At 39.7% G+C, this 23,711-nt stretch overlaps 1 protein-coding gene across 1 annotated transcript in view; it reads right to left on the reverse strand.

Moving 5' to 3' along the window:
- Nucleotides 1–23,711, reverse strand: part of prkcg (protein kinase C, gamma) — a 62,152-nt gene that overhangs the window by 30,880 nt on the left and 7,561 nt on the right. The window contains exons 3-6 of the mRNA XM_049480617.1: nucleotides 17,920–17,951; nucleotides 16,156–16,238; nucleotides 12,490–12,601; nucleotides 4,040–4,168 (exon numbers count right to left, since the gene is read on the reverse strand). Of these exons, the coding sequence (XP_049336574.1) occupies nucleotides 4,040–4,168; nucleotides 12,490–12,601; nucleotides 16,156–16,238; nucleotides 17,920–17,951 (356 nt within the window). The remainder of the gene's footprint in view (nucleotides 1–4,039; nucleotides 4,169–12,489; nucleotides 12,602–16,155; nucleotides 16,239–17,919; nucleotides 17,952–23,711) is intronic.

A 23,711-nucleotide genomic window follows, 5' to 3' on the forward strand; every position in this document is an offset into this window, starting at 1 on the left:
ATGAAATTCATTAACATTAATATTATGAATGAAGTTATATTACCAGCATTCTACATCCCCAAGCAAAGGCGGAGACTGTATGAAAAATGTGAATAAAAAAGGACAGACAGTATGACAGCGGTGTCAAGTACATTGTGTTACTTAAGTAAAAATGTTGGTTATCTATACTTTACTGGAGTAATTATATTTCAGATGAATTTTTACATATGCTTCTTCCATTTTTACACAAATATCCTTAATTTCAGCTTTTTTTCATTCCGGCTTCTCATCCTTCAAAAAAAAAAACCCATCCAGAAAAATCTCTCCATCCAAATAGAGTGAATCTGATTGTGGTTGGATGAAAAGTATAAACATATACCATTCCGACACCCAATTCATACACAGATGTTATACACAATTCATCACACAGCCAAATTAAATCCAAGTTAGGTGAACAAAACTGTAAATATATATATATATATATATATATATATATATAAATCAATTTTCTTTTAAAGTTAAACAATTTTAATGTTAATTAACAAATGTTAATCTATACACATTTTAGTTTATTAGGGTGAGTAAAGCACTTCTGTTTATTTAAAGTAAACTTAAATTTCCAGATTCTCACTGGGTGCAGCAGCATTAGCTTTAGCAACTAACCCCTAGCACTAGCCGCAGTTAGCAGCTAATGACGCCCGACAGCGCTACATGAGAAACCCTGAGTGTTCTGGTAGGCCAGGGTGATATTAGCTAGCTTGTTTTAAAATGGTAAATGTGCAGGTTACAGTCCAATATCCAATATAAAAAATTAAAGCTAGTTACTAGCGTGGTTAGTGGCTAATGCTAATAATGCACCAGAAGTGCTAGCTGAAGTTAGCAGCAGGCAAATAAATACTCGCCTCTTAACAGCATAAGAGCTAGCACTTCAAACTTCATTGAAACTCCTGTATAACTCTGTACTTCAGCAGAGTGGCTCTACTGCTCCTTACAGCCTGACTGGTAAAATTCATATATAAGGAGCACTTTATTATAATGCACACTGACGATTTTTGGAAAAAACTAAAGGTTTTAAATGCCCTGTTCAGAGGCGAGTATATCAGACTATAGCCTGCATGTTTACCAAGATAAAACAAGATACATCAGACAAACCGCTAGCTAATATCACCCTCGCTTACCAGAACACTCAGGGTTCCTCACAGTAGCTCTGTCGGGCAGCATTAGCCACTAACCGTTAGCGCTAGCGGTTAGCTGCTAATGCTAATGCTGCCGCACCCAGCCTTAGTGGAAATCTGGAAATCTAAGCTTTCTGTAAATAAACATAAGTGTTTTACTCACCCAAATAAATCGTTTTCAGGAGAGAAATCTGTGTAGATTAAAATCCATCACTCGTTTAAATAGAATTTTTTTTTTTTTTTAAGAATTACAGTTTACTTAACTTAGCTTTAGCTAACTTAATTAACCCTTGTGTGGTGTTTATATTTTTGTTACTCGTTTACTTTGTTACTTGTATTTAATTCAGCACAATTAAGCAATTTTACATTAAAATGCGTTACACATGCTTGCTTCACCTAAATTGCAAGCAATATAAACAGCTTACATGGTTAATATTTGCCCTTTACCTTTCTTATGTTACATTTCTTTCAAAAAGTGCTACTCTTTTTTTTTATTAGTTTTTTTTAATAAAATGTAAAAGAAAATGAATTAAACTCAAGATATGAGTAGAACATTTGTTTAGTTTCAAATTTACAAATGAAGCAATGTTTATTAGCCCTTGGCCAAACATACTGTATGTAATATAAATGTGTGTGTGTTTATTGAAAATGTGTTTTGATATATGTGTTTCACAAAAAATGAGCCAATGCCAATGAGTTTGAGTTAGAAAAAATATTTTTTTAGTATCATTTGATGAAAAATGAAAACGGGCCCCACAGACCCGAACACCACACAAGGGTTAAACTCACACAGACACCCCACACTTACTAGTGTCACATGATGCGCCTTATAATCCACTGTGCCTTATTTATGAAAATAGACCAGAGAACAGACATTTATTGACAGTGCACTTTATAATCCAGTGTGCCTAATAGTGCGAAAAATCCGTTTTGTTTTACACAACACAAAATTTCATTGGAATTATGATTGTATGTTTGTCCAACCAGCAGCTGTTGAAGAACACATTTGTGGGCAGAACCCATTTAAAAATTATTTTCAGGAGCAGTCTTGCGTCCAGCTGTGTGGCTTCCTCTGTCTGGAGCCCTGGCGGACAGATCCTATCCCAGCTATCCTCTCTCTCGCTCATTACCACGGGAGCCCAAATTGCAAAACTTTTTTCTGACCTGAAGCCACGGGTGGGTGGGTGGGTGATGATGACTAGCTGCTGTTTTTAGGAGAGAACAAACATCGCCCCGGTCCGCTGCACCCGCCGAACAACACACTCCCTTCCTGGCGTGGGAGAGCATTTATTTCAATTCAATTAGCCCACCACAGGCTAACGATGTGCCCAGAAATAATAATCAGCCCTGTGTAACTCTGCCAGCGCTGCCACAATGAGGAACCCAAAGCTGCGGCTCGGGAAGAACACGGGTGGAATGTGTGGAACTGATGGAATTTGGGATTTTAATGCTTTCAGTCGCCTCAGGATGGTGGTGTTGCTGAGGGTGCCCAGATGGAAAAAACTAAAATTATTTTAATTGTAATAAATGTGTTTAACAGACAGAGAAAATTCAATTCAATTCAATTTATACTTATCAATTATATTACCCCATATTTTACACCTGATCTGAGTGTTTCTGAATGCCAACACTGCTCTCTGCTGGAGAACAGCTGAACTGTGGCTGCTGAACACTAAAAACTCCATATTTATTATTTAAATATTTTTGAAAGGTAACTTTATTTCAGTAATTCAGTTCAAAATATGAAACTCATATATTATATAGATGTACTACACAGATGATTTTGGCATACAGACAATAAAAAACCCAAAAATAAGTGTCTCAGAAAATCTGAATATTATATCAGACCAATTGGCACTTTTTGTAACATGGGCAGTGTGCCAAGTCCTGCTGGAAAATGAAACCTGCATCTCTATAAAAGTTGTCAGCAGGTTTTCCGGAACTTGATATAACACAGTGGACCAACACCAGCAGATGATTTTGCATTTCATGTGTAAATCAAGGGATCAGAGTCTGGAGGAAGAGTGAAGAGACACACAGTCCAAACTGCTTGAGGTCTGGTGTGAAGTTTCCACCAATCAGTGATGGTTTGGAGAGACATGTCATCTGCTGGTGTTGATCCACTGTGTTTTATTATCAAGTCTAAAGTCAGTGAAGTTTTGTTTTCCCACAAAATCTTACAGCATTTCATGCTTCCCTCTGCTAACTGCATCTCCTTTATGGAGACGAGGATTTCATTTTCCAGCAGGACTTGGCACACTTCCCACACTGCTAAAAGTACTAATTAGTTTGATATAATATTCTAATTTCTTGAGACACTGGTTTTTGGGGTTTTATTGGATGTAAGCCATATTCATAATCAACTATAAAAGAAATAAATGCTTAAAATAAATAATTCTGTGTTTAATACATAAACTTAATAAACTTAATTAATCTATATAATATATGAGTTTCACATTTTGAACTGTATTACTGAAATAAAGTAACTTTTCAATGTTTTTCTCATTTTTTGAAAAGCACCTGTATATACCTGTAAAAACAACTCATAAAATCAACCTTAAAAAGTGATTGAATAGAGTTTACTCCGTATTGTGAGTAAATATTACCTAAATTAAATAGCCAAGACTCGCCAGAAAATAAGGAAAAAGTTATTTAACACTTCTAAGTACATCACACATATACTACAGCTTCCCTATTGGTTCCTGGCATCGTTTATTTGCATAATGGGCATGTCTCCAACCCATAACTCCTTGTCAGCGTCAACTTAAATAATTCAATGTGTAAAATCTTCTTGATTTTGACGATTTAAGAGCTGACTAGCTGAGTGGGACATCGTTACGAGGTGGATTATGGGAAGTGTAGTTTTGTAGGTTGTTTGATCTCACCTGTGACGTATATATCTTCCTTCTCTCCACGGACAGTCAGGTGGATTCTCCCTCGTTTCTCCGTGTGGTCGTGTCCGCACAGGCTGGGTACGCTGGACTCACACCGCTTGTGGACGTTCATGTCGCAACCTCACACAGACACACACAGACACACACACACACACACACACATGCAGAAAAAATAGCATTTTAGTTTTCCAAAGAGTTAGTTTGAGGTGTTTATTTATGTGCATCATCTTTATGTTTCTGCCCTCAGGAACGGAGTCGCGGAGATGCGACTCGCAGCACCTGTGCACTTTTTTATGCAGTGCTTTTATTCGATGTGGCAGTAAAGCGCAGGCTATCTGCGAGGCTGCCTAAACTCACAGCATCATCAAGTCACTTCCTCCAGCCACACTCCTTAAAAAGGCCCATCATTAAAATTGTGCTCCAGAATGGAGCGCTGGACATTAAGGCCTCGCGCCGTCATTCACATATCTTCCTGCCGGGCGTTCGTCCCAGAACTAATCAGAAGCTACTTCATTCCACGTCTGTTTGATATTTTCTAGCTTCCAGATGTCTTAGTGAAATTGCGTCTGGAACGGGCTGAGCCAGCGTGTATTACCGGGTCATCGCTCTGACTGTGAGACTGCCAGGCATACGTGTCAGCAATCCAAAGAAACGCAACCAATGAAATGTGAGGCTGACACTTTCTGGAGAACATTCAGCCAGTGCCGGAACACGCAACAGTAGGGCACCACACTGGGGTTAGGGCAGATATTGAGCCTTCTCTTCTTGTGCAAAGACTGGAAATAGAAAATAAACTACGGCTTAGTTTTACAGCTCAGTAAACATTATTTGCTGAGCTCTAATCAACAAATATACAGTGGCATTAAAAAGTATTTCCGCTTACATAATTATTTTCTTCATATGTACAGTTTTCAGATTATTAAACAAACTTTAATATCAGACAAATATAGCTTGAGTAAATGTAAAAGTCACTTTTTTTAAATTATGATTTTATTTATTTAAAAAATAAAACTATCCATCTGATTACTACCAGATGTAACGCGGGACCAGACGGGAGGCGGACGTAAAAGCGGGTAAGACAGACTTTAATGAATAATAAGTAAACAAACAAACAAACAGGGGAATAACGAATAAATATATATACATAAACAAACAGGGAAAACAAACAAAGAGCTAAACTAAACAGATAAGTACAAAACAGGGCTAGGGATATATATACAAAGGATAAATACGTAAATATGTACAAAACAAGGAATATAAACAAACAAGAGATATAAACAAATAATACAAACTAAACAAAGAACTAGAAACGTGGAGAAGAGCAAATAGGATACGTGGCAAAACTCAGCTAAGACGTGACGAGACAGACAACGTAGGAAGGTGCAAAGACCGACCGCAAACGTAGACTAACAGGTACTATTTATACTAAACATGAAACAATCAACACCTGGGGAGACAGGTAACGAGGGGCGGAGCTACAAATTAGACACACATGACGGAAAATTACAGGAGAAACACAGGGGAACAGAGCGAGACCGTGACACCAGACCTGTAGAATCAAGAAATCACTTAAATACAAAACAGATGTTCAAAAATAGATGAGAAAACAAAGTCATTGATCATCTATCAGTACGAAAAAAGCGGACCATACTAAGAGCTATTCACAAATCCAAAAAACATGGAGCACTGGTGAACCTTCCCAAGAGTGGCTGTCCAACCAAAAATATTCCAAAAGGGCATGAACATCTCATCCAGGAGGTCAAAAAAGAACCCAGAACACCATCTAAAGAACTGCAGGTCTCAGTTAAGGCCTCAGTGTTAATAATAAGAAAGAGACTGGGTGAAAAAGGTATTCATGGGAGAGTTCCAAGATAATAAAAACACTGCTGACAAAAAAAGAACACAAATGCCAGTCTTATATTTACCAACAAACATCTTCATAATCTCCAGAACCTTGGGTAAATATTCTTTGGACTGACGTGAAAAAATGTAACTTTTTTGGAAGCTGTCTGTCCTGTTACATTGTAGAAAAAGAATATCATACAGAATGTAAAACATGGTGGTGGTAGCGTGATGGTCAAGGCCTGCTTTGCCTTTCTGTAATACAGGAATTCTGCTATTTACCGGACAATCACATAAGACCACTGATGTCTTAAAAAAAAATCCATAGTATTAATTACTTTTCATTTCAAATTATATTACTGTAGGAAATCAGAGTAATGGAAGGGACATTTAAAAAAAAATCAAAAATTTTAATTGTGAATTTTCTATCCAGAATTAAAAACCCCAAACACCTTCCATGAATAAGCAGGTAAAAGAGTTAAAAACTCAGGCATGTTGTTAAATGTTGAACATAAAAGATGTTGAAATAATCTCTGTTGAATTTTATATAGCATGTCTGTATTTGAGTAAACAGCATGTTACTTATTTAAATGGTGTTTTGGCTAATCATCGCAGGCCTGGTCCACGGAGAACCTCGTCACAGGCTGAGGAGGTTTGGACAGTTGGAAGGCTTAAGATGATAAAGTCCTGGTTAGTCTCCTCAGCTGTGGTTCCTCCTCATTTCTTCACTGTGTTCTAAACACTGAGACCTAAAGGAAACTCAATCCAGACATCAGTGTGCCCTAAGCAAACAGCAGAGAATGCTTTGTGGTGCCCTGGACATTTACAATGATTAACAATAATTTAATATGACACATTCTGGTTTCTCTTAAAAGTATGGAAAGGGTTCTTTTTAGGATTAAATTGTGTCAACTGATAGCCGTTTGATTTTCTGGTTTTATGGAACTACAAATTCTGGTTTATGCAAAACTGAATGGGCACTTTTTAGAAAGTTTGACTTTCTATTACAGTGAAAGAAATAGTGATTTGATCCCTTGCTAATTGACAAAGACACACACAGTCTATCATTTTAAGGGCAGGTTAATTTAAACAGTGAGAGATTGAACATCAAAACAAATTAAAATCCAAAAAATCACATTGTATAAATTATATGCATTTATTTGCATTTTGCAGAGAGAATTAAGAATTTGATCCCTTTGACTTAAGACATTTTTTTGTAGTTGATGATGAGGTTTGCGCACATATCCTCTTTGCAGATCATCGCTAAATCATTAAGATGTTGAGGCTGTCACTTGGCAACTCGGAGCTTCAGCTCCCTCCATGAGTTTTCAATGTGGTTAAGGTCTGCAGACTCTATGAACTTAAGGTGCTTCTTTTTAATCCACTCCTTCGTTGCCCTGGCTGTATGTTTTGGGTCATTGCCGTGCTGGAAGGCCCACCCACGACCCATTTTTAATCTTTTAATCCATTTCGACATTTTAATCCATTATGACGTAATGTGCTATCAACCGTTTTCTTGGTGACTGAGGTCCCAGCTGCCTTGAGATCATTAATGCGTTCCCGCCCTGTGTAGTTTAAAGCTGAGCTCTCACCTTCCACATGGTCTATGATCTTGTTCCTGACATCCTTAGAAAGCTTTTTGGTTTTGCCCATGTTGTAGAGATTAGAGTCTGATTGATTAATTGAATCTGTGGACAGGAGTCTTTTATACAGTTGATAATTCAAGATATCTGTCTCTAAATACAGGCAACAAGTTGATTAGGAGTGTCTAACTGGTCTGTAGGAGCCAGAACTCTTAATGGTTGGTAGGGGATCAAATACTTATTTCTCTCTGCAAAATGCAAATAAATGTATATCATTTATACAATAGGATTTTCTGCATTTTTTTTTTATATTCTATCACTGGTAAAATGAACCTACCCTTAAAATTATAGACTGTTCATGACTTCATGTCAGTTGTCAACTTACATAATCAGCAAGGGATCAAAACATTGTTTCCTTCACTGTATTTAATTTAATAAATTAAATTTTATCTCATACTTTTTGGTGTTAGCGATTTAAATTTCCCATCTTGCCCTAGAGTAAACATCTCTACTTTTTCCATTCAGGTTTTTATGCTCAACCTTAAAATAAACAAAAAATAGTGACAAAGCCATCTGTAAAACCGGACATGATTTGCCTGATGCTCACAGACACTACAGTCCCTCAGCCCACAACCAATCCAGTCCATTCCAGTCCCTAGCCACCACCTCTGCCATCTCCCTGACTGCTGCCTTCAACGTGATCTTGCTGTTTGCTGCCTCCCACGTGATCTCCTGTCAGCTTCATCCTTGAATGATGTTTCCACAGTGAGTTGCCTGCGGAAGACGTCTACTGTGTCCATGGCTGAAGCCTTTCCTGTAGAAAACCCAGGTCTGGTGCTGGAGGGCTACTGTATCTTCCAAGACATCTCACTCAAATATTCAGATGCTCCCGAAGGCTAAAGATAATTAACAGAAAAACTGTACTGTATAATAAAAATATAAAATTCTAAAATTCATTTTACCAAAATGTGCCTTATTTTATGGTGCACTTTATGTATGAATTTTACCAGTCAGGATGAAAGGAGCAGTAAATCCACAAAGAAATTACAGCGAAGTTTCTCCAGCACCAAGACTGGAGCTGTATTAGCATTAGCTGCTAAGCCACATTCAGAGGTGAGTATTATCAGCCTGTAGCCTGCTGGTAACCCCAGCTTGCACTGCTTGAGCAGTATTAGCATTAGCTGCTAACTGCACTAAGTGTGAGCTCTTTTGCCATTCAGAGGTGAGTATTATCAGCCTGTAGCCTACTGCTAACCCTGGCTAGCCCTGCTGGAGCAGCATTAGCATTATCCACTAACCGCACTAAGCCCTATTTCTTTCTTCATTCAGAAGTGAGTATTATCGGCCTGTAGACTGCTGCTAGAGCAACATTAGCATTAGCTGCTAAATGCGCTAAACACTAGCTCTTTTGCAATTCAGAGGTGAGTATATCAGACTGTAGCCTGCACATTTACCACCTTAAACCAAGCTACGTGGGACGAACTGCTAGCTAATATCGCCCTGGCTTCCTCAGAGTATCGCTATCAGGCAAAATTAGTGGAAATCTGGAAATCTAAGCTTACTGTAAATAATACTAATGCTTTGCTCACCCAAATAAACAGTTTTCAGGAGAGAAATCTGTGTAGATTACCATCCAGAGCTTGTTTGGCTTTGTATAAGAATTACAATTTTGACATGAAAACATGGCAACACCCCTGTTCTTTACTAGTGTCACATAATGCGTCTTATAATCCAGTGCACTTTAAAGTGTGAAAATACGGTACAACGCTGTTATTTCACTTTTAGAGCTGTAGGATCACTAGAAACTCTAAAGTTTGACACCCCAGCTTTAAAATATTCCCAGCTGAAGTCTCTCCTCCCCTTGGCTGTCCGTCTAGCTCCTCTGTGCTCTGGGTTCTCTAGCTGTGGATTCCCATTACTGCTCAGCCCTAATTCCAGTTCTAGTGAAATCACCCCATGGGACAGAGGATTTGGCATGTCACAGTGTCTCTCAGCTTTACTTTTTCTGTCTGTACTTCATGAGCTAACATATTTCCTGCCTTTGCACATGCGGTCTCAGTGGACTCTGCTCGTTTGTCGCTGCAGCTCCAGCTTCTGGAGTTCTCACAGTGCTGAATCTGCAGTGATGCTGAACCTACTGAGAATTCTACTGGAGAAAAGTACTTTGTTTGTCAGATTGTTACTTTATCATATGTGAGTTTTCCTTCTTTACGCAAACATGGTGCCTCCAGGCTGACCCAGGGTGCAATTAAAGGAGAACTCCAGTGTAAAATGGACTTTAGTTGTAGTAAAACATGATAAAACGTACTTTAATAAATCGCGATCCAGAAATTTTAACACTTTTTCCAAACATCCTTCAGACTGGGTGACAAGGGGCATAGTTTGCCGCAATAAATATCCCAGATTATCCCAGAATATTCCTCCAGATTATCCTAGAACATGCTTCTTGAGTATCCAAGAGTGTGCCTCCAGATTATCCCAGAATATTCCTCCAGATTATCCTAGAACATGCCTCTTGAGTATCCAAGAGTGTGCCTCCAGATTATCCCAGAATATGCCTCCAGATTATCCTAGAACATGCCTCTTGAGTATCCAAGAGTGTGCCTCCAGATTATCCCAGGGTGTACTTCTAGATTATCCTAGAGCGTGCCTCCAGATTATCCCAAATATGGCTGCAGATTATCCCAGGGCATTCCTTTAGATTATCCCAGAACATACTTCCTGATTATCCCAGGGTGAGCCTCAAACTTATCCCAGAATATGCCTCCAGATTATCCCACTGCACCTCCAAATTATGACTTTAGATATGACTTTTTAGAATATGCCTTTAGATTATCCTAGAGCATACAACCAGATTCTGCAAAACATTCTGGTCCAGTCTTTGAAGTAAACAACAAAGCACTGTTGTAAGTCGCTCTGAAAAGGGCGTCTGCTAAATACCTTAAATGTAAATGTAAATAAATGTAAAGTAAATGTCTAGAACCTCCCAACCCTACCTTACCACATCATTTTCTATGTATATCTTTCCCCAGGGTTTATCCTACATTTTCTTATTTCCTTTAACTTCTTAGGTTCTGTTCAGTTGAGCTCCATCCTACTCTGGATGCTTTCGGTGATTTCTGGAAATGTCCAAAAAGCTGAAGTTGAGTTAAACTCTATCAGACTCTTGTGCTGAACATAATCTCTATAATTGCATCCCTAATGATGACTCGCTACGCAGGTTATCCTGCCACCGTTGCTGATTGGACATGTTTATCAAGGTCTAAATTGATTTCATGCTTATTAACATGTCATGTTATTTAACATAATTAAATTACTTTCCGGCACTGTGCATTTCTGCTGCATCACTGGCAACTCCGTGTTGATCTGTCCTTATCTGTTCGTGAAACTCACAGTCAACAACGCAACTGTAGTGCAGTGGGTAAAGATCATGTTTAGATACTCAACAACGTATACGCTTACTTTCACACTGTAACATTCACTCACATATAAGGCCCTTTCACACATTTTATACAGGCATTTACTAATACATATGCAGTATGTGTTCAAATGTCAAAAGGACAATTTACCTGTAAGAGATCTAGACAACTCTAAGGACAGTGCTGAGAGAGAACCTTATCCCATCTGTGAAACATGGTGGTGGTATTATCATGATTCAGGGCTGTTTTGCTGCATCTGGGTCAGGACGGCTTGCTATCATTAGTAAAACAATGAATTTTGAATAATTTCAGAGGATTCTAAAGAAAGCTATTGTTCTGAAATGAACTGAAAAATGGGCTTCAGTCGCTCACTCACTCGCTTACTTTGCTCACTCTCTCATTTACTTTTGTTCACTCACTTACTCACTCACTCACTCATTCAATTATTCATTTACTCGTTTACTCATTTACTTTGCTCACTCGCTCATTCACTTAATCGCTTACTCACTCACTCATTCACTCATTTACTTGCTCACTCACTCATTCAATTATTTATTTACTCATTCACTCATTCAATTTGCTCATTCTCTCATTTACTCATTTATTTTTTTTTCACTCACTCACTCATTCAATTATTCATTGACTCATTTACTTGCTCACTCACTCATACATTTATTAATTCACTTGTTTACTCATTTACTTTGCTCACTCACTCATTCACTTAATCGCTTACTCATTCACTCATTTAATTTGCTCACTCTATCATTTACTCATTTACTTTGCTCACTCACTCACTCACTTAATCGCTTACTCACTCACTCATTCAATCATTTACTTGCTTATTCTCTCGTTAAATTATTCATTTACTCGTTCACTCATTTACTATGCTCACTCACTCATTCACTCATTTACATGCTCAATCACTCACTCGCTCACTCACTCATTTACTTGCTCATTCTATTATTCATTTACTCATTTACTTTGCTCACTCACTCATTCACTTAATCGCTTACTCACTCATTTACTTATTTACTCACTCACTCACTCACTCACTCATTTACTCACTCGCTCATTCACTCATTTACTTGCTCACTCGCTCGTTCAATTATTCATTTACTCGTTTACTCATTTACTTTGCTCACTCACTCATTCACTCAATTACTCATTCACGCACTGGTTTACTTATGTATTTTGCTCAGTCATTCTTTCTTAGTTACTTTGCTCACTTACTCAGTTACTTTGCTCACTCACTCATTCACTCACTAACTCAATAACTTATTCACTCACTGGTTTACTTATTTATTTTGCTCACTCACTCATTCACTCAATAACTCATTCACGCACTGGTTTACTTATTTATTTTGCTCACTCACTCATTCTCATGTACTTTGCTCACTCACTCATTTACTTTGCTCACTCACTCATTCACTCACTCACTCAATAACTTATTCACTCACTGGTTTACTTATTTATTTTGCTCACTCACTCATTCTCATGTACTTTGCTCACTCACTCGTTCACTCACTCACTCACTCACTCGTTCACTCACTCACTCACTCACTCACTCACTCACTCACTCACTCGTTCGCTCACTCACTGGCACATTTCATGCCCTGGTGAATGAGGCCGTAGAGCAGAGAACCACAGTGGTCGCAGAAGGTCGGGCTGGAGTAGGTGTGTATCTTAAACTTGTGTTTACTCTTCAGGTCCTACAGAGAGAGAGAGAGAGAGAGAGAGAGAGAGAGAGAGAGAGAGAGATAGAGAGAGAGACAGGGAAAGAGAAAGATAGAGAGAGAAGGGGAAATTGAGAGAAAAAAGAGAAACAGGCAGAGAGAGCGAGTGAGAGAGAGAGCAAGAGAGTTGGAGAAAAAAAGAGAGAGAGAGAGAGAGAGGGGGGGAGAGAGTGGGAGAAAAAAAGAGAGAGATGTTTAAATTAGGAGTCTGATGAGAATCCCACTGATACTGCCCTTTTCTCTAAAAATAGACGAGCTCTGATGAATCCGTCTCTCTGCACAGACACCTGTAAACACACACACACACACACACACACACACACACACCCATAGGAAGGGCTCCATTTTGAAGTGACTGTGAGCCAATTAGCTCAGGCTATTTTGAGGAGGCTGAATGGTGGATGAATAAATGAGTTCAGCTCAGCTGTGGAAACTGAATCCTCCTAAATGCTTCTCTCTCTCTCTCTCTCTCTCTCTCTCTCTCTCTCTCTCTCTCTCTCTCTGTGCTAATCTCTCACTCTTTAGTTAGCTATCTCTCTTTATCTTTCTCTGGCTTTCTCTCTCTCTCTGTGTGTTAATCTCTCTCTCACTCTCTGATGTTTGCTCATCTCTCTCTCTCTCTCTCTCTACTCTCTACTCTCTCTTATCCTCAGCTCCTGTCATCTGTCTTTTCCTCTTCTCTCCATCTCTCTCTGCATAGCCCCCGCCCCTTTTCTTCATCCTCTGCCAGCCTTCATCCTTCCCCTCCTCTCCCTCTGTGTGTCACCCTCCATAAACCTTGCACACTCTCCTGCACACACTTGCACATCCTGCTCTCTGTCATGCCTGTACACACACACAGACACACACACACACACACACACACACACACACACACACACACACACACACACACACACTCTCTCACACTTAAAGAAACTTTGGTAGGTAATGCAAAGTATAGTTGCAGATAGTTGCAATAATACATCAGGCTTGTTAGGTGGTTGCTGTGGTGTTCCAAGTGTGTGTACCATTTTACCAGTTTATCACCATTAATACAAGAACATTACCACATGTTTCTTTTTGAGATATCATAGCAACCACCTAGCATCACCCTAATAGCCACTTGAGCATTGCAATCGCATACCAATCATGAAGCCAAACTCTAGGAACTCCTATGCATCCATCTGGAACAGCTATAAACCCCAGCTTATATGCTACATACCAATGAGCAAGTGAACCAACCACCTCAAATACCACATGAACCACACATCAACACTTTTGCAACCACCTGGAACACCACTGCAATCAACAAGCATCTCCTATTATTATGTTGATCATTTGGGAAAATGGCCAAGAAACCATCTAGAAATACCTAGCAACATGCACACTGAAGCAACCACATGGAACGCTACTGCAGCCACCTACAACCCCTCAGCAACATTCTATTAACCATAGCTACCACTCCAAGTCACTGTCAGCTACAAGTCCAAGTATATTCAGTTGTAACTGAGGTGGTTGTTTGGGTAAATGTGAACCAGGTGGTTGCATAGGGGTTGCTAGATTTCTAAGGAGTTGGTAGGTGGATGAGGTGTGGTGGATTGATAGGGTGTTGTTGTTTTTTTTGGTGTTTAAGTTGCTTGCTTGGGGTGTTTGTTTCATTCACATTTTTATCGTAACTATACTTAACCTGTGAGAGACAGAATCGATAAAAAAAGAAAAAGTTTCAGCTCCTTACAAAGATTTTTATTGGGTTTGTTCTGGGGACTTGCTAGGCAACTCCAGTACCTTGAAATGCTTCTTACAGAGCCACTACTTAGTTTTTCAGGCTGTATGTTTTGGGTCATTGTCATGCTGGAAGGCCCAGCCATGACCCATCTTCAATGCTCTTGTTCCACAGGGGTTGCTGAGTTGTTGCTGTGGTTTTTAGCTTGTTGCAAGGGTGTCGTTAGGTGGTTTTTATATTTTTGCAATCCCATATGGTTGCAGTGATAAACCAGGTGGCTAAAATTGGTCGGTGTTCCAAAGTATTTTTGGTTTAGGCTTTAGGCTGTTGTTATCACATTGCAATCACATAGCAATCATGAAGCCAATGGGGGGTGCTAGGGGGATGCAGTGGTTTGACGTGATTGCTAGGGTGTTGGTAGCTACTGTTTAAGTAGATTTAGTTTACTATTATCCAAGATGCTCATGTTGGCCTTGCTAGGTGGTTGATGTGGTGTTTCAGGAGCTTTTTGGAGTGTGGTCAGATTTCTTGAATTTGGTATTTGAGGTATTAAATTAGGTGTAGCTATATGTTTTCTAGATGGTTTCTAGGCAGTGGAATTCCTAGATGGTTGCGATGGTAAACCATGTGGGTGCACAGAGTTTGTAAGTGGTTGAAGTGGTGTTCCAGGTCATTGCAGTTGTATTACTAAGAATATTCAGTGGTAATTGATGGATTCAGTGGTAATTGAGGTGATGGTTTGGGTATTTGTTAAATGGCTTCTACACTGTATTTTTTCCTTTTGGCTGCAATGGTGAACCAGATGGTTGCATGGGGAGAGGCTATTATCCAAGATGCTCATGTTGGTCTTGCTAGGTGGTTGCTGTGGTCTTTCAGGAGGTTTTTGGGGTGTGATATAATAATATTCTTGTATTTGGTATGTTTGCTTGATAGTTTCTAGGCATTGTTACTTTAGATGGTAGCAATAGTTAACCAGGTGGTTGTACAGAGTTTGATAAGTGGTTGCAGTGGTGTTCCAAGTCATTGCAAGGGTGTTTCTAGGTTCTGACGGTAAACCAGATGGTTGCATAGGGGTTGCTAGGTGGATGCAGTGGTTTACGGTGATTTCTAGGGTGTTGATGGTCATGCTGGGCTTGCGAGGTGGTTGCTGTGGTGTTTTAGTGGTGTTGTGTGAGTGTTATCAAGTCTATTGTATTTAAGGTAGTAAATTGAGTGTAGCTACTGTATGTTTGCTAGACAGTTTCTAGGCAGTAGTACCTTAGGTGGTTGCAAAGAGGGTTGCTAGGCTGTTGCTATGTGTTCCATGCAAGTGGGTTGCTAGGTGGGTTCTATGGTGTTAAACCATATAGAGCTTGTTAAAGAAAAGAAGCAAAGGGAAGAAAAGCAATTTGGTCGCCCGCCATCGTACATCTTTCTCCTCCACTTTTACTGTCGCTGTCACTCCCTCTGCTATCGCCTTCAACACTAATACACCACCACCACATCACCCCTGCACACTGCTATTCTCAATGGGAAGAGGGTGTGTGTGTGTGTGTGTGTGTATATGTAGGAAGGGGATTATTTCACTTGTGCTTTTCTGACATTCTCATAAACTCTGCTTGGACATCCTCAGCTCTGATACCAGCAGGAAGAGATGAAGAAGATGATGAAGAGGGGGAAGAAGCAAGGGCTGAGGATGAAAGGAATGTCATGGAGGGTCTGGAGGGGTGGAGGGGGGGGGTCAGAGCCGGGAAACTGACGAAAGAAGATGAAGTGACAGAGAGGGAAAGAAGGAGAGAGAGAGAAAGAACGAGGGAGGTGTAATCAATAGCATTGCATCACATACCTCTGCTTTAGGTCCAGTGATGGCTCCAGGACATGTAAACGTGACAAACTCGTGACAGCGTTTGTGCACCACGAAGCTGCATACTGGAAAAGATAATAGCAGATAAGATTATACTCCTCATAGAAGAGACTGAAGCAAATAAATTATTTATAGTTATTTGTAGTTACAGTTATTCCACTGAGAATTATTCCCTTTAACTGAAACTTCTTTAGGATGAGTTAAAGAAATAATGCATCAGTGAACATCTTTGGAATAATTGGGAATCCTTGAGTTCCACTGTATCTCTTTGGGATGAGTTGGAAAGATGAAGCATCAATAAGCACATTTAGGATGTGTTTGAAATGAGTTGCATTAAGACCATCAAACAAATTTGGGATGAGTTGAGCAGATAAGCTGGAATTATGGGGTTTCCTTGAATCTTTTTTAGATACGTTGGAGTGATGAAGCATCACTAAACACCTTTGGAATGAACTGGTGGTGAGATGCAGTAGGAACATCAAACACATTTAGGATGAGTTGGAGTGATTAAGCATCACTGAACACCTTTGGGATGAGTTGGAATTGGTTGCAGTAGGATCATATATATATATATATATATATATATTTCTTGTAAAGACAAAAAAAGTTCCGGTGCTTTAAATGAACACTGTCAAAATTAAATCCTTTTCAGTAGTTTATCGGTTTGGGTCCACATTGGACAACGTCTGGGTCCGGACCCGGACTGCAGTCCGCATATATGTGTGGCCTAGACCATATACACGGTTTTGTTTTATAAAAAAAGTAATCATGAAAGTAACTAATGATATAGTAACTTGTAAAGTAACTTAGTTACTTTTAAAATCAAGTAATCCATAAAGTAACTAAGTAACTTTTTAAAGGAGTAATCAGTAATCGGATTACTTTTTCAAAGTAACAATACCATCACTGATGGAGTATCAGTGAACATCTTTGGGATGAGTTGGAATGGGTTGCAGTAGAATCATCAGACACCTTTGGGATGAGTTGGATTGAGAAAGCAAAAGTAAACATTGTTGGGATAAACTACTGGTGAGTTTCAGTTAGGAAAGACCATCAAACACCGTTGGGGGAGTCAGAGTAGTGAAAGCATACTCTCATAAAGCATCATTGAACACTTTGAGGATAAGCTGGCATTATGAAGCTTCAGTAAACACCTTAGGGATAAGTTTGGGGATGAGTTGGGTTGAGTTATTGCAAATAGCAATAGATGCTGGAAGATCAGATACCCAGTGAAGGACACTGGTAAAGAGCTGTAAGGTCTTACTTTTGAAAAAAGTCAAACATCTTTCCTATTGGATCCTGGCATCATTTATTTGCATACTGACATGTGTCCCCAACATTTTTTTTTTTTAGAATGATTGGCTGCCTGCCCATAGTGTTGTAGGCCAAAAGAGCAAGTTACCATTTGAAGCATTTAATAGAGTCAAGTATTCTTAATTTATTCTTAGTTTTTACTTTTTTAAGGATTCACTGAACACCCGAGTGTAGCACTGGTCTGCAAGACTACATGCTGATATTGAGTTAGGTGGGTGTAGGAAAAGTAAAATGCTGATTTTTTTTTTTTTTTAAATAATGTACAATTAAATACTATGAAAATGAATTACAATAGATGCACAGTAAAATAACAGTTAATTACTTTGATTTCACAGTACAATTGTTGGATACTTTTGGACTTCTGTTACATCAGCCATATCTTAGCCTTGCTTTCAGAGCGTGAGTGTATCACACTGCAGGAGGTGGGCTTACCTTGGCACTGGAAGCCCTGCTTTCCGATCCCCCTGTAAAGAGTAAACACACAGACCCTGGGTCAGTTCCCTCTGTCTGCTCTGCTGAAGTTATTACTCTCACAGCAAACCGAGTCCTGTCTGTTATACTGACCACCAGGGGGAGATATAGAGGGCTATAACTGCTTTATCATTTCATTATGAACTCGAGGGGTGGTTTCAGTCATCTGCCGTCTGCAACAACCTACTATACACATCTATACACATCCCCACACCTCGTTTACTAAACGGTTCTTTTATAGGAGTTAAAGCTCCTCGGTGAAGATCCTTTTTTGAAGTGCTGATGATCTGATGACCTGTATCTGTGAACACACACACCTTACAAAACATGTGTAAAGTACTAAAGACACAGACCTGAGTAAAAAGTACAAGTGCTCTATCAAAATTACTTGAGTAGAAGTAAAAGTGTTCTTTAAGCTCCACACTCAAGCAGAAGTACTCAAGTATTTTATGGTAGTTGCAAGTAGTTTATTATAAAATGTACTACTCAAGTAGGACATTGAAAGGAAGAGAGATATTGGAAGTTAAAGAGATATAGAGCGAGAGAGATACTGAAAGGTATTAGAGAGAGAATGAGAGAGATATTAAAAGTAAGAGATAAAATCAGAGACAGAATGATTGAGATATTAAAAGGTAGAGAGATAGAATGAGAGATAGAATGAGAGATATTTAAAGGTATGAGAGAGATATTGAAAGGTAGAGAGGTAGAGCGAGAGAGATATTAAAAGTTAGAGGAATAGAACAAGAGATTAAAAGAAGAAGAGAGTTTGAACGAGAGATATTGAAAGGTGGAGAGATAATGAAAGAGATATTAAAAGGTAGAGAGATAGAATGAGAGATATACTGAAAGGTAGAGGGATAGAATAAGAGATATTAAAATGTAAAGAGATAGAATGAAAGAGATATTGAAGGGTAGAGAGATAGAACGAGAGAGATTAACAATTAACAATTCGAATTAACAATTCAGTTTGACTCATCATTGAATTAAAATAAATGCCTTAGTTAAGTTCCCTCTGTGCGTTACACTCAAAACACACCCATGATTATTTAAGAGTATTATTAAGCCATATCCGGGTGGGATTAGTTTCTCTGTGAAAAATATTTCACACTTCTACTAATAAAACTCTTGCATCCGGACTCCAATTGAAAAAACAGGAGGACCAGTGAGTTTTTAGGCTTTCTCCGTCACGTGACATCATGTTCAGTAGCTCCTCCATTTCCACTCGCTGTTGTGTTTACGTGGATCCCTGTGAAAACGTGCGCTCGAAGTGTAATTACGGTGCGTGGCAGTGGACAAATAGCAAATTTATTAAACGCAAGGCGATGAAACTCAGAGATGTGGATCCGGACAGGACCTAAAACACTGGAGGAACGAGGAGTTCAGCCAAAAACAGTAGGTACGTCTGCTTGTTATTTTTTCTGGTGTACTTTTCCTGTCGTCACGATAGCGAAGACACACTGACACACCCTAAAAGAAGCTGTGTAGTGCAGGGTTGATGGCTCACCTATAGATCACTGAAATATGCCCCAGAGAGAAAAAGAGAGAAACAGAGAAACACATAAAAAGAAAGATGAAAAGAGAGAAAGCTAGACTTTGAAAGAGAGACAGAGATAGGGATTAAATGAATAAATGAAGATAAGAAAGAGGGATATAGGAAGGTGGAAAAAATGGAGATGGAGGGAAAGAGAGAGAAAGAGAGAGAGAGAGAGAGTGGAGCAGGCTGGTCAGTGGGGGTAAATAGGTGGACTGATTTTGGGGCCATATGGCCGCCTGCAGCTCTGCGCCGGCCGGGCTGCTCTGTGCATGTGCTTCAGCGTGAGCTCAAACAGAGCGGCCTGCATAATTTAAGCCGTCCCCCCGGGGCCCGCGCTCCCACTCTCGAGCTTCAGCAGGCGTGGAGCAGGGAGTGCAGAAGAGCGTGCCGTGGGGGAGACTGCAGATCTCTTACTTCTTCACCACCTTCAGCAGACTCTGATACCTTATCTTACACCGCCTGCGCTCCACCCACGGCCACTTACAGCACACGCACCAGCTCAGACCGCAGTCCCCAGGGACAACTTCAGACCGTGTGTGGAAGCTTTGGAAGCTACAGTTGTCTGTCTGCTTCCCATGACCAATATCCTCCCATTCAGTAACTCCAATATACAGAACAACACTGTAAAGCAAACAGACAGAGCTAAATAGTTACATAATTTCACTAAAAGTAATGGAGTTAAAATGCTGCACAGTAAATGGGTGAACCTGCACCTAAGCTAAAGCTAAATAGGTGTGTCTTAATTGCTGTAAAATGAATGGATGAAGTTTAACTGCTGTAGGCTGAATAGGTGGAGCTAAACTGTAGTAGGCTAAATGGGTGGGGCTAAATAGCTATATAATAAATTGGAAGGCTGAATGGGTGTGGCTAAACTGCTAAAAACTGCTGTATCTTGAATGGGTGGAGCTAAACTGCTGTAGGCTGAATGAGTGTGGCTAAACTTCAAAAACTGCTTTATTATGATTGGGTGAAGCTAAACTGCTGTAGTCTGGATGGATGGACCTAAACTGCTGTAGGCTGAATGGGCAGAGCTAAACTGCTGTAGGTTTGGATGGATGGAGCTAAACTGCTGTAGGCTGAATGGGTGAAGTTAAACTGCTGTAGGCTGAATGGGTGAAGTTAAACTGCTGTAGGCTGAATGGGTGGAGCTAAACTGCTGTAGGCTGAATGGGTGGGGCTAAGCTGCTGTAGACTGACGGGGTGGACATTGACCTCTGTGGATTAAATGGGTGGAGCTAGACTACTAAACCTGTTGTAGGCTGGATGGATAGAGCTAAACTGCAGTTGGCTGAACGGGTGGAGCTAAATGGCTGTAGGCTGAATGGGTGGGGCTAGACTGCTGTAGGCCAAATGGGTGGGGCTAGACTGCTGTAGGCTAAATGGGTGGGGCTAAATACCTATACAGTGAATGGGAAATGTTAAACGTCTGTAGGCAAAATTTGGCAAAGCTAAACTGCTGTAGGCTGAATGGGTGGGACTAGACTACGGTAGGATGAATGGGTGGAGCTAGGCCACAGTAGAATAAATGGGTGGACCTAGACCACCGTAGGATGAATGGGTGAAGCTAAACCACTGTAGGCTGAATGGGTGAAGCTAAACCACTGTAGGCTGAATGAGTAAACTAAACCGCTCTAGTCTGAATTTGTGGAGCTAAACTGTTACTGCATATGTGTGAAATTGTGAAAAATTGGGAGGGTTTCCTTTAAGGACATGCTTTGGACAGCGCACCATGGAACAGAAGTCAATGTTTTATTCTTTTAGCTACAACTTTTAGCCATGAAAGGTTTAGCATATTATATACTCACTCACAGAGTATTAGATTTGTTTCCGTCTATCTATACACACTGATGGGAATAACGGCGTTACTTTTTCAGTATTGAGTAATTAAACTAATTACTCTGACAGTCACTATAACGCTGATAACCGCCTAAGCAATGATTGTTGTCTTTGCTGTCGTGCACTCTATACATCTGGCTTATGAAACACGCTCTGAGAAGGTGGGGGCCGGGGAGGGGTGGGGGTTACGGGGGCGAGTAACACAAAAGTAACACAATAGTTAATTTTACTTGTAACTAGTTGCTTTTATAGTGGAGTAAGTCAGTTAGTAACTCAGTTACTTTTTTGGACAAGTAACTAGTAACTATAACTATTTACTTTTTTAAAGTAACGTGCCCAACACTGTCTATACAAAGCTTTTACTTTATCCGTGTTGTTTTATTATTGTTTATTCTTGACTATGTACCCTTCTGTAATGTTCTGCTATGTTTTTGACCTAGACTGCCTCACTATTCTTGGTATGCTCTCTGCCTTCTCTGTGTTTGTTTTCTGGTTTTGACTATTTTGATGATTTTGTATTATCCTTGTTTAATAGAGCCCTTTTATTGTATCTACACTTGACTCATCCCCTGCTTGGGTCTTAGACCTACCCTAAAATTCATTGATTTAAGCTGTAAAAGCTTTTTATGTATTTTTAACAGTTTTAATACATCTATTGTTTCATATAACCTGTCAATTAAAAAAAAGATGGTTTAAAGCTATGACCAGTCTATGTAAGAATAAAACATTTCATACAGTTGGTTGAAAGCTAAAATGTAAGGTCTATAAATTTGATTCTACATTTGATTCTATAGTTTTACCGGGTAGTCTAGTTTCTCAGTAAGTTGTAAATGTGTCATCAGCATACACATACATGTGTAATATGAGATATTGGCATCTGCCCATAATTCCAACATCGTTGCCTCCCTAAATTTTAAGATGAGGCTTAAAATATGTTGGCACTTGCTCTCCACTGCACTGATAAACAAACGGCCGTGGCCTACTTCCAAGTTGGCAGGCATGGAGAGTAGACAAGGTGAAAGCCATGGCTAATCCAGCGCTAAATCCCCAACCTGAGTTAGCCAGTCGGCACACGCTCACGCCGCTGATCTGTTCAAAACGATGCAGTCAGAACCGCTTCTAAAGGAGAAAGAGTCTCAAACACGATTTTAAAGTCTGGGTCACTTCTAGAGCAAAATCATACTATAGGTGATAATAGATGCTAACGCTAGCTCTGAACCGCTACGCTAAACAACTCTAAAGTGCCTTCAGAGCGGTACAAACCAGATCAACAGCAGACCATGTTTTATGATGATGCAGGCTCAGAGCTTCACCGATGGGGATCGTATTCACTTTGCCATGTAAAATATGCATGCGGACATGTTTAGCATGAATTATTTTCTAGGAGAAATGTCTTAGATCTCCCTCAGCTGTGTGTTGTTTCCGTCAGGGGAGTCGGCGGGCTTTCAAAACACAGACTAACCCGTCCACAGTCTACACACAGCTTGTGTTCGGGTGTGTGTTGACGGTTTATTGCTAACAGGAAGCATATGAGGCATAACAATAACATAAAAAGGCTAAATAATCTATTGCAAGTTTTTGAAGTCTTTGCTGGTTAAGGTTGGAGAAAAGCTGGTCATCCTGGAGAAAACATACCCTATACTGGTCCACAATCTGGCTATCCAAGATCAATAAGGTGATTGACCAGTGTGGCGATGCTGGTCATGCCTCTTGACCAGCTTGGCCATGGTTGAAAAACACCAAAAAAAAAAAACAGCTTCTTGTAGTGTATTACAGTCTGTCAGAACAATAGTGTGGATCATATGAACATTATAGCCCATTATTGAACGTATTTGAGTCTGTCAGAATGAAAATGTAACTTTACACTCTGTCAGAATGAGAGTGTATGAATCAAATGAACATTATAGAGCATTCTAGAGCACCCCCTATGCTTCATTTAGTGTATAACAGTTTGTCAGAATGAGAGTGTGAATCATAAGAACATTATAGGACATTATAGGGCATTATAGAGCACCCCTTATGCTTCCTGTAGTGTATTACAGTCTGTCAGAATGAGGTTGTGACTCACATGAACATTATAGGGCATTATAGAGCATTCTTTATGCTTCCTGTGGTGTATTACAGTCTGTCAGAATGAGAGTGTGAATCCTATAAACATTGATAAGCGTTACAGAGCACCCCCTATGCTTCATGTAGAGTATTACAGTCTATCAGAATGAGAGTGTATGAATTAAATGAACATTCTAGAGCATTATAGAGCACTCCCTATGCGTCATTTAGTGTAAAACAGTCTGTCAGAATGAGAGTGTGAATCATATGAACATTATAGGACATTATAGGGCATTATATAGCACCCCCTATGCTTCCTGTAGAGTATTACAGT

This window comes from Astyanax mexicanus, chromosome 6, assembly GCF_023375975.1.
Source record: "Astyanax mexicanus isolate ESR-SI-001 chromosome 6, AstMex3_surface, whole genome shotgun sequence".
NCBI lineage: Eukaryota > Metazoa > Chordata > Actinopteri > Characiformes > Acestrorhamphidae > Astyanax > Astyanax mexicanus.